The 13,953-nt window shown below is 40.4% G+C and overlaps 1 protein-coding gene across 1 annotated transcript in view; it reads left to right on the forward strand.

Annotated features, from left to right (window-relative positions):
- The window catches only part of CUBN (cubilin), a 256,759-nt gene that overhangs the window by 165,693 nt on the left and 77,113 nt on the right, over positions 1 to 13,953 (forward strand). Inside the window, exons 41-48 of the mRNA XM_008692037.2 lie at positions 1,893 to 2,039; positions 4,169 to 4,359; positions 4,514 to 4,697; positions 8,512 to 8,686; positions 9,801 to 9,979; positions 11,185 to 11,394; positions 12,032 to 12,172; positions 12,808 to 12,989. Of these exons, the coding sequence (XP_008690259.2) occupies positions 1,893 to 2,039; positions 4,169 to 4,359; positions 4,514 to 4,697; positions 8,512 to 8,686; positions 9,801 to 9,979; positions 11,185 to 11,394; positions 12,032 to 12,172; positions 12,808 to 12,989 (1,409 nt within the window). The remainder of the gene's footprint in view (positions 1 to 1,892; positions 2,040 to 4,168; positions 4,360 to 4,513; positions 4,698 to 8,511; positions 8,687 to 9,800; positions 9,980 to 11,184; positions 11,395 to 12,031; positions 12,173 to 12,807; positions 12,990 to 13,953) is intronic.

A 13,953-nucleotide genomic window follows, 5' to 3' on the forward strand; every position in this document is an offset into this window, starting at 1 on the left:
AGTAATCCTTTTATTATTTATGTACTTTGTATATGATCCTAGAGACGTATAGCATAGTTTGAGCATCTGGAGTTATTTAGTGAAGGTTTTAAATCCTTATTGGCTTCTATACTCTGTGCCCTTGTGCAAATTCTATATCTTCCCTAAGATTGTTTCCCATTTACAAAATTCAGATAATAAAAATATCTACCTAACAGTGTTATTGTGAAGATACAGTCTGGTGTTACATTTACCACTCAAAGTGGTAATAATTGCTTGATAAATGTCAGCTATTGGTAATCTTGGCCTCAGTTTCCACATCTTTAAAATGAGGAGTCTTGACTAGAAGGAGAATCACCAGACTACCTTGTAGCCCTGGTTCTTTACCTTTGATTTTCTCCTTTCCTTAAAGATCAGGTTCATTCCTGCCATAATCCACATGGTGAAGTTGTAGAAGGTTCTAGAAATACCTCAGTATTTCTACCTTATTATGGATACTGGGGAGAGAAACAAACCATCGTGTGGTTATTGGGTTATCTACCAACTCATCAGTTAGGTAACCAATAAATAATTATTTAGAGATAAGCATTGTTTCATCAGACAGTCTGAGGTGAAGTTTAGAAAAGAAATAAAAGTCAGTAGACCTTACCCCGTCTCACTAAGAGAGAAAATATGCATCTATGATATAAATAACAACATACAATAAACTTCAAAATTTTGTAATTTTGACAATTAGAGAATAAGTCAACAAAAACAATTTGGGGCAAAATGTGTAGCAAAATATCACAGCAAAGATAGCAAGCACAAAAGGAGTTAGAGAGAGAAACTTTTGAATTATAAAAAACACAAACATTTCCAGAGGTCAGAAACCCTGCCAAGAATACCTTTCAAGCATCTCCTCCTTACAGCTGTGCCATTGCATTTGTAATCCCAGACAATACCCTGTTTTCTGCAGTAGTTAATCATGAGTGAGTTTTAGGTGGTGATCAATGTCAAAGGGGTTCATTTTGCTGGCTGTGTTACAGGGGCACATTTCCTCACATCTCATAGTCTATTTTCGATTTTTATAAGCTTGAAGTTTATTAAGCATTTTCCTTAGAGGGAGAAGAAAACCATGTATTTTCCCAGCCAAGGAATCCAAATATCCTATAATTTCCTTTGCTCCACTCTGGCTTTGATTGTGGCTTTGTTCCAAGTTGCTTATATCCAAGAGTAGGAAAAAGGAAAAAGAACCATGAGGTGAACCAGTTGTCCTTTGCCTCTCTCCCTGGAAGGCACACTTGCTGAAACTTGTCTTTTCTCATCCTCCATACAGGTGGACATAAGTGTGTTCTTTTAATAGTAAAAAGAATAAACAACATCAAACAAATGAAAAATCTAAAAAACCCACAAAACAGTCACAACTAAAAAACCCTCTGGAGCTGAGAGAAGGTCATATAAACGTTGCACACCTCTTGGCAAATGACCTTACGACATTAGTGTAGGATCTGAGGCTGAAGAACCAATCTTTCTTCTCTTTCAGATATTTGACCTTCAGTGATCAGAGTAATTTAGCTGAGTCTCTAACATACATGTCGGCACTGCTCCTCTGCCATTTTCCAACCCCCACGTACCCTGATTTTGAGTTTTAGCGCCAGGAAGAACTGTTACCCAGTTTTTAGAAAGACAGTGGGAACTGTCAAAGGAGACTTTAACATAAAGGGTAAAGCAAAAGGTAGGCAGCACAATTAGGAGCTGGAGCCAGAGTGATGTAACCCCTGGAGTGTCCTTGTATTTGAGAATCTCATTATCTCCTAGGAAGGGTGATGTTCTGAGAAAAATGTATGAGCTGCTTAGTCTGGGTTGCAAAGGATGGTAGAGGAGATTCTGAAGACACCGTATTTTGCCACTGACATTTCCTTTCTTTGCTGTAGGAGACAGTAACCTGGCCCCGCAGCTAGCAGTTCTCTGTGGCAGAGAGATCCCTGGACCCATCCGCTCCACTGGAGAGTATATGTTCCTCCGGCTCACCTCGGACTTCAGTGTAACCGGAGCGGGCTTTAACGCGTCCTTTCACAAAAGTAATATGTTCAGATTTTTTTCTTATTTGTTTTGTTTTGTTTTTATCATATCATGTCATCTCACCTCATCATCTCCCTCTCTCTCTTTCCCTAATATGCTCTGCTTATTTTTCACATGGGTCTCTGCCCAGCCTCTGGATGGCTGTCCTATGTCAGGTAGTGAGTCTGATCCAAAAAACTGTGGTCGAGTGCTACAAAAGGATCCCCTGCCTTCGGGTCTCTGAGTGGGGCCTCCCCCCCCAACACACACACACAAAAGGTGGTGTGTTCCTGGTAGGCATAAGAATGAGATCTCTAAAAAAATTTTCAGCCTAGCTGAGGGCTTCAATTAGAACAGAAGTAGAGAGCACTTATCCATAACACATCGAAGGAACGGTAAGTCAGAGTAATCTTCAATCTAAGAAGTGAACAAAGGAATATAGAAGATATCTTCAGAAAGTTCTTGGTTTAAATCACTCATTGGAGGATTGGCTGGAAGAGTTCAGTTCTCTTAAAATATGAGTTTGATGAGTCAGAGAATGTGCACAGTGTGTGGGAGGCGATCATGTGCAGTATGATCGAGACTTTCAAAACCTGATAAAATGGGAAGTCCAGTAATAACTTTAAACCCAACAAGATTAAAATTAAAGAAGTAGTCCATGAAATATGGAACATTGAAAGACGCTCATGCTTTTAACCAAAAAGCATAATTTTAAAGGAGACTCTCGATATAGACATTAAAAATTTATCTAATATTTCCTGCACTATTATATATGTCTTTTAGAGATTGGAGAACAATGGAAGATAAATTATCTTCTTCACGCTCAGGGAGGCAGGCTGCATAGTGGTTTAAGAGAATGGGCTTTGAAATTAGACAGACCTAAGATAAATTTCCACCTGTGATTTAAGTAGTTGTGTGAACTCGCTGCACTCCCTCGTTGAGCTGCCCAGCCCCTGACAACTGGCAAATTAATGCCTGCTCCCTCCATCCACTCTCTTCTTCAGCTCCTGACCTCTCTCTCTCGTGTACATATGTATGACAAATGTATGTGTGCACGTATAAATGTATACACGTGTGTGTGTGCACACCTACATGCTAGATGGCTGCGTGTCTAGGAGGTATTTCCAATTTAACATGCGAAACCTGAACTCTTGGTTCCCACCCCCTTCCACCCTCCAAACCTGCTCATTCCACACTCTTTAAAATCTTAATAAATGGAAAGTACATTCTTTCTAGTTGCTCGAGCCAAAAATCTTGATGTCATTCTTGATCCTTCTCTTTCTCTCACAGCCTGCATCCTAACTATGAACAAATCACCATGATTCTACCTTCCCAATATATCTAGAGCCCCACCACTTCCTACCTTTCTCCTGCTACCCCCTAGTCCAGGCCCTATCATCTCTCCACGGGCTCAGGCAGTCACCTCCTTATTGGACACCCTGCTTGTGCGTTTCCCTGCCCCCCCTTACAGTCCAGGTATCGCAGACAGTGCGATGCTTTTAAAATCTAAGTCAGATCATGCCATTCTGATGCTCAAAACCCTTGAATATCTTCCTCTCTTACCTAAAATAAGTCCTTTCAGTTTCCTGCATGACCTAGCCCTACTTCCTTTGGGATCACTCACTATGCCTCATTAATTCTGACTTACATAATGTACCACTCAAGCCTTTACACCAAGTGTTTTCTGAACTGGAATGCTCTTCTCTCACAAAGCCATACAGCTTGACCCCTCATTTCCTCAGGTCTCTGTTCAGGTGATACTGTAATGGCCTTCTCTAACTTCCCCAGACAATACGATACCATTCTCCCTCCCCCTATTCACTTTTCTTTGTAGGATTTATCCTCATCCCACGTATTATCTATGTGTTTATTGTTATGTCTTACTCATCTATAAAGTAAGCTTCTGAAAGTAATTTGTCTCTGTTGCTTATTTCTGTATCCTGATCTTAGGAAAAACCACAAAATGAGTATCCTGTCGTGTTCTCAAAAAAAGCTTGTTGGGCTAATCATTTCTTATACTTTGGTCCCAGTTACTTCAAACCACATTTCTATTGCCTTCACTTTAAAAATCCTCAAGAAAAACAGAAAAGTATAAAAATCCCATTGTAAATATCACTTAAGTAAATTACCTTTGTTTCTTCTTGGAAAGGTTGTGGTGGATATTTGCATGCAGACAGAGGGATTATCACATCCCCTCAGTATCCGGAGACCTACAGTCCCAACCTCAACTGTTCTTGGCACATCCTGGTTCAGAGTGGTCTGACCATTGCTGTCCATTTTGAACAGCCCTTCTGGATTCCAAATGGAGATTCTTCTTGCAGCCAGGGGGATTACTTGGTGGTAGGTCATGCTTGCTACCTTTTCTAATTACTATCTTTGCAGTCTTCATTCAAAAAAAAGAAAATGATGATTCTTCTCTCCTGGGACATAAATTGATAGGACTTGGGCGCTTCCAATATGAAGGAATTTATGCAATTTTAATTTGTGTTCGTAGCTGAAAAATGGACCTGATATCTATTCTCCACCCTTGGGTCTCCATGGAGGAAATGGTCATTTTTGTGGCAGTCATCCTTCGTCCACTCTGTTCACCTCAGATAATCAAATGTTTGTTCAGTTTATTTCTGATGGTAGTAATGGAGGGCAAGGATTTAAGATCAAATATGAGGCAAAGAGTTTAGGTAAGTATTTTCACAGAGCCTAATGCCTGTATTTTTCCTGCAGTTGCTTGGTCTTCCTTGTTTAAATAGATTTGAGGAAAAAAATATGTTAAGTTTTCTTTTCTAAACTAAGAGTAATAAGTAATTTAACAAGAACAGCTACCTGTTTTCAGGTACTTACTGTGTGCTTGATATATTCAGTATCTCATCATGGCTACTTTTTAAGGCTGATATCATTCCCATTCTACAGATAAGTAAAATGAGGCTTAGATTCTTTCCAAGCCTACTTACCAAGAGAATGAACAAAGTAAAATTCTCCATGAGGATAAATTAAACTGATTTTAAGGATACCCTGAAATTTCTTAGTCCTTTCTACTATAAAATGTCTAATTATAAGTTACATTCAGTTATGGAAACATTGTAAGAATGATAATTACATTGTTTTATCATCATTTGTATGCTTTCTTTTAAAATGAGCACATATTCCTCTGATTCTATTATACCCTTTAATTATATATTACAGTGGTGATCTTTACTTAATTACCTTTACTTAATTACACTTGATTAAAATTATATTTAATTCTACTGTAATGACTTAATTTTGTGACATTTATTTTTATGTAATGTTTAATTGAATAAATAAGTAAATAAGCATAATTTCAAAAGAGAGAGTAATGTGAGTAGAGAATAAATCTTTGCTTCCCCCCAAATTAGATAATACGGATTTCAGGATAATCATATGACCTCAATCTCAGATTCCTGAATATATTTTTAAAAACATATTAATCTATATAAAACCATATATTTTACTGCATAGTCTCTAAAATATGAGATTTTTAAATGTCAGCATAATTTCTTTATTCTGGAAGATGATGACACAGGAAATCGTCTAATAGCTTGAGCAGGTTCCATGATCACAGGGAATGTACTTCTGTTACTTCCCACTACATACAGCTCTGGCACTTGGAAAGAGCCCTGAAAGACAGCTCTGTGAATACCAGCACCATTACTTTATAGGTGAAGAGTCTGTTATCTCACCCTATCTCTCTGCTGAGCTCAGCTGCTGAATCCTGTGTGGGCAGAATGTCACCGGTCACTGAGGCTTCAGAGAGTAGCAGTGCCTTGTGTCTACTGAATAGATATCAGCTCATCCCACAGAACTCTACTTTCCCATGATAGAGTCTTGAGTTACAGTCTTAAATTACATTTTTAAAGCCAATATTTGGTGGTAAATCAGATATACTAAGGGGATTCTTTTATTCCTTTGTGGACCCTCTTTTTCTATGAGAATGGTATGGCCATTACCTCCTCCTTATCTTTCTGCCTTTGTGATTAGACTTAAAGTTCTTTTTTTTTTTTAAAGATTTTATTTATTTATTCGACAGAGATAGAGACAGCCAGCAAGAGAGGGAACACAAGCAGGGGAGTGGGAGAGGAAGATAGACTTAAAGTTCTTTTGATTTCAAAACCTGTTGTCCATTGATAGATGAGTGGGTAAAGAAGATGTGGTGTATATATATTATATATATATACATACATATATATATATATGTACACAATGGTGTATTATTCAGCCTTGGAAACAGAGTGAACTCTTGCCATTGTGACAACATGGATGGACCTAGAGATTATTCTAAGTGAAATAAACCAGTCATAGAAAGAGAAATACCATATGATTTCACATATATGTGGAATCTAAAAAACAAACAAACAGACTCTTTAATATAGAGAACAAACTGGTGGTTGCCAGAAGGGAGGGGGTTGGGGGATGGGTGAAATAGGTGACGGGGATGAAGAGGTACAAACTTCCAGTGTCTGGGAAACAGAAAGAGGCACCCAGGGACCAAAGGAGGAATGGTGTGAGAGCTAAAGGGAGGAGGAGAGCTCGGTGTCCAAGCAGCTGGGGGACAAAAATGGAAAGAGAGAGATGTGATCAACCAGGTTAAATGTTGTGGACATAAAATAAAGATGAAAAAGATGCTTGGGTACACAACTGTGAGGCAACAAGAGTGCTTTGATGGGGTTGAAAGGTGAAGGGGGAAGGAGGAAAGAGGGCAGTGAGAGCAGAGAATGTGACTGTAACTGACTTGAGCATGTGATGAGTGCGAAGATGCCAGGAGCAAGGAGGAGAGAGGGGGAGAGGAGGGGACAGGGAGGGAGAGAGAGTGTGAGCACAGGGTAAGGGGAGGGCCTCCATAGAGCACGGTCCCTTAGGAGACAGTGGAGTGGGAGGCTGACCCGATGTACAGGAAGACAGTGTGCAGGGGAAGATAAAGGAGGCAGAGATGCAGATAAATTTCTTAAGGGTGGTAACAAATTGAGGGAGTGTTCTCATCTGATTTCTTCCATCGCGCTCTAAAGGAGAACTCGAAGTGCCATGCTCTGAGGCTCAAGAAGAAGTGGGGAGAATAAGGGTTGAGGGCATAGAGTCAAGTCTTACATAGCTGTTCTATTTCTGTGAGAAAGCAGAGTTGCTTGCAGTGTTGGGAGTGGAGAGCACGCATTTGGAGGCATTGATTTCTGCAAATGGTTTAAATCACATACAGTCCTGAAATTGGTTTTTTTGTAAGGTGAGTCTGAAGGAAGGGCCAAGAGCAAGGGAGTTAAAGGCAGTCAGAGGAGTCTACAGTTTAGGGATTCAGAGATGAGAAGCATTTGGGTAATGGCAAAATTCAGGATAGGTCCATAAGTGACTGGGTGACAGCAGAAATAAATGTCAGGAGCGTTTATCAGATCCACGTATCTGTGAGGCTAATTAATTTATCAGGTTCATTTCATTGGCATTGTAAGTTCCCAGGTTACTCTGGCCTGGATTGTTTGCTGAGGTTGGCAAAAAAATGTTTACTGATAAAAGGAAAGTATTTTTACATACTTTGGTGTTTTAGAAAAGAAGTGTAAAAAGCTCATTTATCTTCTTCCAGAAACTGGCTAATGAATTCACTCAGGCCAGTCATCTCTTGCTCTTCAAATGCATTTAAATCTTGAAGAAACGTAATGGGCGAGTGCCCACAGAGCTGTGCAAATACATATCTGCTTAGTCTTTTAAACATCAAGATCCCAGCTCCGCGGCTTTCTGCGGAACTGCCCAGTCAATGGGAAGTTACAAGCGCTACCTCATTCACGTGCTTATCTACGGGGCGAATGTGGATTAATGCTTCCATGATATTACACCACACGCACTGTGCACCATAAGCATTTTGTGGGGCAAATTAAAAAGTGACACACTTGGTAGCTCCCCTGATAGCAAATTCAGAGTCTATTTGCCTAAAAAGAGAATGAGGATAAATTCAGATGAAAGGAAATGGAGGTTGGAAATACAGATAAAGACACTTTAAAAAATGCCAGCGGGCAGTCTAGACGTGGTGCTGTGCCCACCGCAGCTGTGACCACCACCTGCTCCGTACAAGGCTCTTACAGTAGGGTGGGTTGGCTGCATTCTCCACATTGTACTTTTATCCCCATGACTCATTCCTTCCCTAACTGGAAGCCTGGACCTCCCATTTCCCTTCACCCATCTGGCCCATCCCCCCACTCCCCTCCCCTTTGGCAACTCCTAGTGTGTTCTCTGTATTTATGGGTCTGTTCCTGCTTTTTTGTGTGTTTATTTGTTTGTGTTTTTTAGATTCCACATATATGTGAAATCATGTAGGCTTGTCAAATCACTACGTTGTACACCTGAAGCTAACGTGACATTGAGTGTCGACTATATTTCAATTGAAAAAAAAAAAAAGACATACGATAGTTAAAAAAAAAAAAAAAAAGAAAAGAAAAGAAAATAGTGGCATTGCATCCTCTTTCCCAGACTGTCGATTGATTTAACTGTGTTTCTCACCAGCCTGTGGGGGCAATATCTACATCCACGATATGGACTCTGCGGGGTATGTGACCTCCCCCGGCCACCCTGACAGTTACCCCCAGCACGCTGATTGCACTTGGCTCCTAGCTGCTCCTCCTGGAAAGCTCATAAGGCTGCAGTTTGAAGATCAATTCAATATTGAAGAAACACCCAAGTAGGTCACTTCCATTTCCTTTTTCTCCCACTCAGAGTTAGTAATCTCTAGCTGTCATGTTTGAGAATAATTTCTCTTCTTTTCTCAGCACAGGAAATCTAAAAAATGGGGAAGGGACATACATTACACCTTGAGCCTGAAAACATTGCCTGCCAGCCACTCGCATTAGCTGAGCAGTTTATGTACACGGATATTGTCTCTCCCGATGCCACGCACATCCTCCCAGAGACACAGAGGATGGCTGTTTGAGATTTATGTTACCCGTTCTTCCTCCCCCAGGAAAAATATAGTGTCTCTGGTAGATGAATATTTATTTTCCCAGACTCGCACTCAATGTCATAAATAATAAAATACCTGTTTAACAAATGGAAATTCGTGTTACGTGACACTAGGGGTCACCAGTGTCAGAGAAAGGACTAAAGCAAGTACCATACCATACAATTTCCCCATCTCTCTTTATCGAGAATTCTTAAGGGATTACAAACCAGGGAGTAAGCCTTACTGTGTTGAACACAAAGAGAATAACCATACTGACTGAAAAAAAACCCTGAATTTTTTCTCTTCATGTATACATTTGCAAGAATATGTGTCTGGCACCAAACTTAGATACAAGAGCTTTTGCTTACTATTTATGGGCACCCGATCTAACGCCACGGTCCCACTCAGTGAACATTAAGTGGCTATTTGACTTTCTTAAGAAATACTGGGTAAACACACACTCCCTTTTATGGACACAGAACATTCCAGCTGGGACTCTCCACCAGTCTAGGTGGCAGGGCACGTGAGATGTGGCCTCTCATCATGTGAAATAAAGTACCTGTTTTTTTGAAATTCCTAGGCATTCATTTGAGAATGACTTGTATATTTGTAAAATGAATACGGAATATGGAGGGACGACAAGTAAGCATTCTTCGATGTGGTACATGTAACACCTGCCTTTTGGAACTACAAACGAAAGAACATATAATGATTAGAAAAATATCATGTAGCATTCTCAAGCGACACACCACTTACAGTGATCGTCGTAGTGTCTTCTGCTACAAGAATGATGATTAATATTGCTCTTGGAGAAAGTTGGTGAAGTATGTTAAACGGAATCTTCTTTCCACTTTAGCTGCACATCCAATTACCTTGAGTTGCGAGATGGGGCTGATTCGAATGCACCAGTACTTTCCAAGGTTTGCGGGAGATCTTTGCCCAGCAGCCAGTTGTCCTCAGGAGACGTGATGTATTTGAGATTCCGATCTGACAACAGCCCCACTCAGGTGGGGTTCAAGATCAAGTATGCTATAGGTAACAACATTTTTTTTGTATTTCATAAGAAAGTTATGACAGACTAATTATAATAAAACTTAAAAAAAAGCATACCATTTTTAGAGACGTCTCTATCTGCATAATTGTAATGATTGTTTTAGTGATAGAAATAAGTAAGGAATGTAAATGTTTGAAACCAAAGTCATTTATCAATTTAAGATTTTATTTTGCTTTCCATTTTAAACCACTCTTTTTAGTAAACTTGAATATTTTGTATTTTTTCCTAACTTGTTTGTGAAGACATATTCAGTTAAATCAAATTTTTGTTTCTTTCTTTTATCATGAAATCTCTATAGTATCACCTTAACTAGTAAAATGGTTTACTATTCAAATATAAGCAAATAACTGTATATAGAACAGTAACTTTGAACTCATCATCAATGGATAATGTTTTACCCTATGTCTCTAGTGCCAAATCAGTCACTAGATAAAAACAAGTATGTCTCCTCAGTGTTTTGATTTCCTTACTTTAAAAAATGAGCAATACACATGCATCCTGAAGATTTATTGTATTAGGGTCACCGTGACATAGAATTTACTATCTGGTGGGTCTGAACACTAACCAAACATATTTAATACAGTCAAAAGTTGGAAAGCCTACTAGTAACAACATTAAACCTATACCACAGGTTGTTTTGTAGCCTGAGGCAAATTGTATATAATTCAATCTAACTATCGCATCCAGTTGATAAGAAAGAATTGAGTGGTAATTTGCCAGGCCCGAGATACCAGTTACTGCAATGAAACATTCATTTGACAGTTAAAACAGGAAGGGCAGGTATCGCTAAGCACCACCGCACCCCTTCCAGCTGAGCAGGCCCTCCGTCTTCAGAATCACAGACAGAGGGTAGTAGGCAGCCCCTACCAATCTAACAGTTGGTTCTTGAAAGGAAACTTCCTTGCAACAAATAGCTTATATGGTGTCCCAGGAGGATTAATGCGATGTTATGGAATACGCCATTCAGTTTCTGTTTCCCATTATTGGCCTGGACTTGTGGTATCATTTCTCTTTACATCAATAGTGGATTTCAAAGAATAAGGGGAACACTAAATAAACATTTTCAAAATTTTTAAAACGTTAATTAATATTCGATTGGCACCTAAAAGTTTTTGAATGTGCTGGTTAATTTTTAAAAAAAAAAGAAAAGAAAAATCTCATCACAGAATATTGCTCTTTTCTGCAGCCCACTGTGGGGGAAGAGTGACAGGGCAAAGTGGTGTCATTGAAAGCAGCGGATATCCAACACTTCCGTATAGAGACAATTTATTCTGCGAGTGGCATCTCGAGGGTCCCTCAGGACACTATCTCACCATCCATTTTGAAGACTTTAACCTTCAGAATTCCTCTGGCTGTGAAAAAGACTTTGTAGAAATCTGGGAAAGCCATACCTCTGGTCAGTGCAATATGTCTGCTGTCTTTTGGGGATGTTTATTTTCTCATGTACTCATTCAGCCTCTGAAGTGTCCTCTCTTCAAGAAAGGCAAAACGACATCTATTCTTTGCATGCAAGGGCAGTCAGCTCTGAGCAGTGTCACCTTTTCTCTCCCTGGAGTCCTACTCACACACAGTGGGCAACCAGAGCCCCAGGTGTCGTTATATAGCTTGTCCTTTTAGATCACACTGAGAGAGCAGTGCACGGAGAAGGCATCCTCTTCCCGTTGAGACCTTCCAGTGCCATATGCGGTTAGTTATTTGAGGGGCATCCTGTCAGGTAAGGAGAGAGAAGGTAACGTATCTAGAAATCACAGGAGTTGGACGCTCCTCACTCTGTTGCCTGGAACCATCTCTTGAACCGAATGAGCTCCCTCATTGTGCTGAGATGTCCTTGCCCTAATTGGTTGCAGCTTTTGTTACACATCGTCATCTATATGAGTATGTCGATCTTATTCATGTTTGTCCTGCTTCTCTTAACAGAGAGGGCAGGGTCTTGTCTTTTATTGTTTTCTTTGTACTTGTAGAATACCTCAAGTAGAGGTGAAATGAAATCAATCACCTGGACATAGACATACTTGATTATTTGCCTCTCACAGGAAGTTTATTGGGCAGATACTGTGGAAATACCATTCCGGACAGCATAGACACTTCTAGCAACACCGCTTTGGTGAGGTTTGTCACAGATGGCTCTCTTACTGCCTCAGGATTCAGACTCCGGTTTGAATCCAGCATGGAGGGTAAGTTCACTGTTAACTATTTATCTATTATTGATCGGCTGGACACTATGCGAGGCACTGGTGTTACAACAGTTGTTGAACCAAAATGACCCCTACTCTCTTGGACCTTACACTTTAGTGGAGAGGCAGATGTTCATCAAACAGTCCCACCACAGCTGTGATACAGGCTACCAAAGAAAGGAAGTAATGCTTTGGAAGATGTTGTGGGACGAGTACTGTACACATTCCTCATCTTAAGAAAACCAGTGCATTAGCCCCACAGCTGCCAGAATCAGCATTCCAAATACCCTGACATTGGTGAAATACAGATTTTATCTGAAGAAACTGGATAGTTAATCTTCTGAATCTTCTGACTCTTGAGATTACTCCATCGATTGGTCCCCCATACGTCTTGGGCCATGATGACACAATGCTGCCAGTGAACTGTCATCCGTGGAAACATGGATTAAATATTAAATATTAGAGACAGGAAGTGGATACAAACATTCTCTGTAAGTCCTCATATACACATAGTGATAAATAAGAGCAATAATTTTGTCCAGTGGCACAGCGGAGAAAATACTTGAGGGAACACTTCTTGTGGAAGGGATCATTTTGATTGGATTGGCAGTTTTCTTGGGTTTCTTCCCCTTCAGAGTGTGGTGGGGATCTACAGGGTCCTACGGGAACATTTACCTCTCCCAACTACCCGAACCCAAATCTTCATGGCCGGGTCTGTGAGTGGAGGATCACAGTGCAGGAAGGAAGGAGGATCACCCTGACTTTTAACAACCTGAGTCTGGAAGCCCATCCATCCTGCAGCAGCGAGCGTGTGACAGTAAGTGTCCCGTGCAGTCGGGGATATTACATTCCATTGTTGAAGGAGTTTATTGACCTATAAATCATAGTCAGAAAACTAGGTCGGGAATATTCCCATCCATGCAGCTGTACCTCAAACAAATTTTAAGTATTTTCGATAGAACAAAAGCACAGTGAACTGCCCTGTTATTTGTAAAACCTGTTTTAAGAGCCTATTCGTTGTCACAACGTACATCAGGGTCATAGGTGGGATAAATTTTAAGAGCAAATGATCATTACACATGGCAAAAGTGGGTAAATGGCCTGTGGGTAGCATGTAGTTGAATAGGACTAGAATCATGGAACAGTCACCAACAAACAGTTCTAAGCAGTTGAGTGGTCCTGCATAGTTAACTGTTCTCTGCCGAGGTGCTGAGCAACTCCTTTGGGAGAGCATGGGCTGCCTGCCCTCAGTGTTGCCAAGGTCAAATGCTTTGGGAGATGCTGTCAGCATTCTTAGCTTCCCTTAACAAAGGAAAGCAAGGGAGATCCATGGGTGGGAAAGAAGATCGTTCACTGAAATGAGAGCTATATATACTAGATTAATTATACATTAATATTAATGTATTTCTCTACCCAACTCAACCTTTCCTCTGCCCTTGTTACCTCGGTCAATAACAATTCCAAACGTGCAGATGCTTGGGTCAAAGGCATCGATGTCTGTTTTGGAGTCTTTTCTCTCACACCTTAGGTTACATCCGTAATCAAGTCCCACTGGCTGTATTTTTAAAGAGATTCAGAATCTAACTACTTCTTATCATATCCACTGCTACCACCACCACCGCTCACTTAGACTTAATTTACTAACTTCCGGCTGGTCTCCCTACTCCCACCCTGTGTCCCTGCATTCTCAGCACAGCAGCCAATGTGATGGGTTTAAATGCAAATCACATCATGCTGCTCTCCTTGAAAATCCTCTGTTGGCCTCTCATCTCACTCACAGG

The sequence above is a fragment of the Ursus maritimus genome, unplaced genomic scaffold (assembly GCF_017311325.1).
Source record: "Ursus maritimus isolate PB19 unplaced genomic scaffold, ASM1731132v1 scaffold_31, whole genome shotgun sequence".
NCBI classification, from domain to species: domain Eukaryota; kingdom Metazoa; phylum Chordata; class Mammalia; order Carnivora; family Ursidae; genus Ursus; species Ursus maritimus.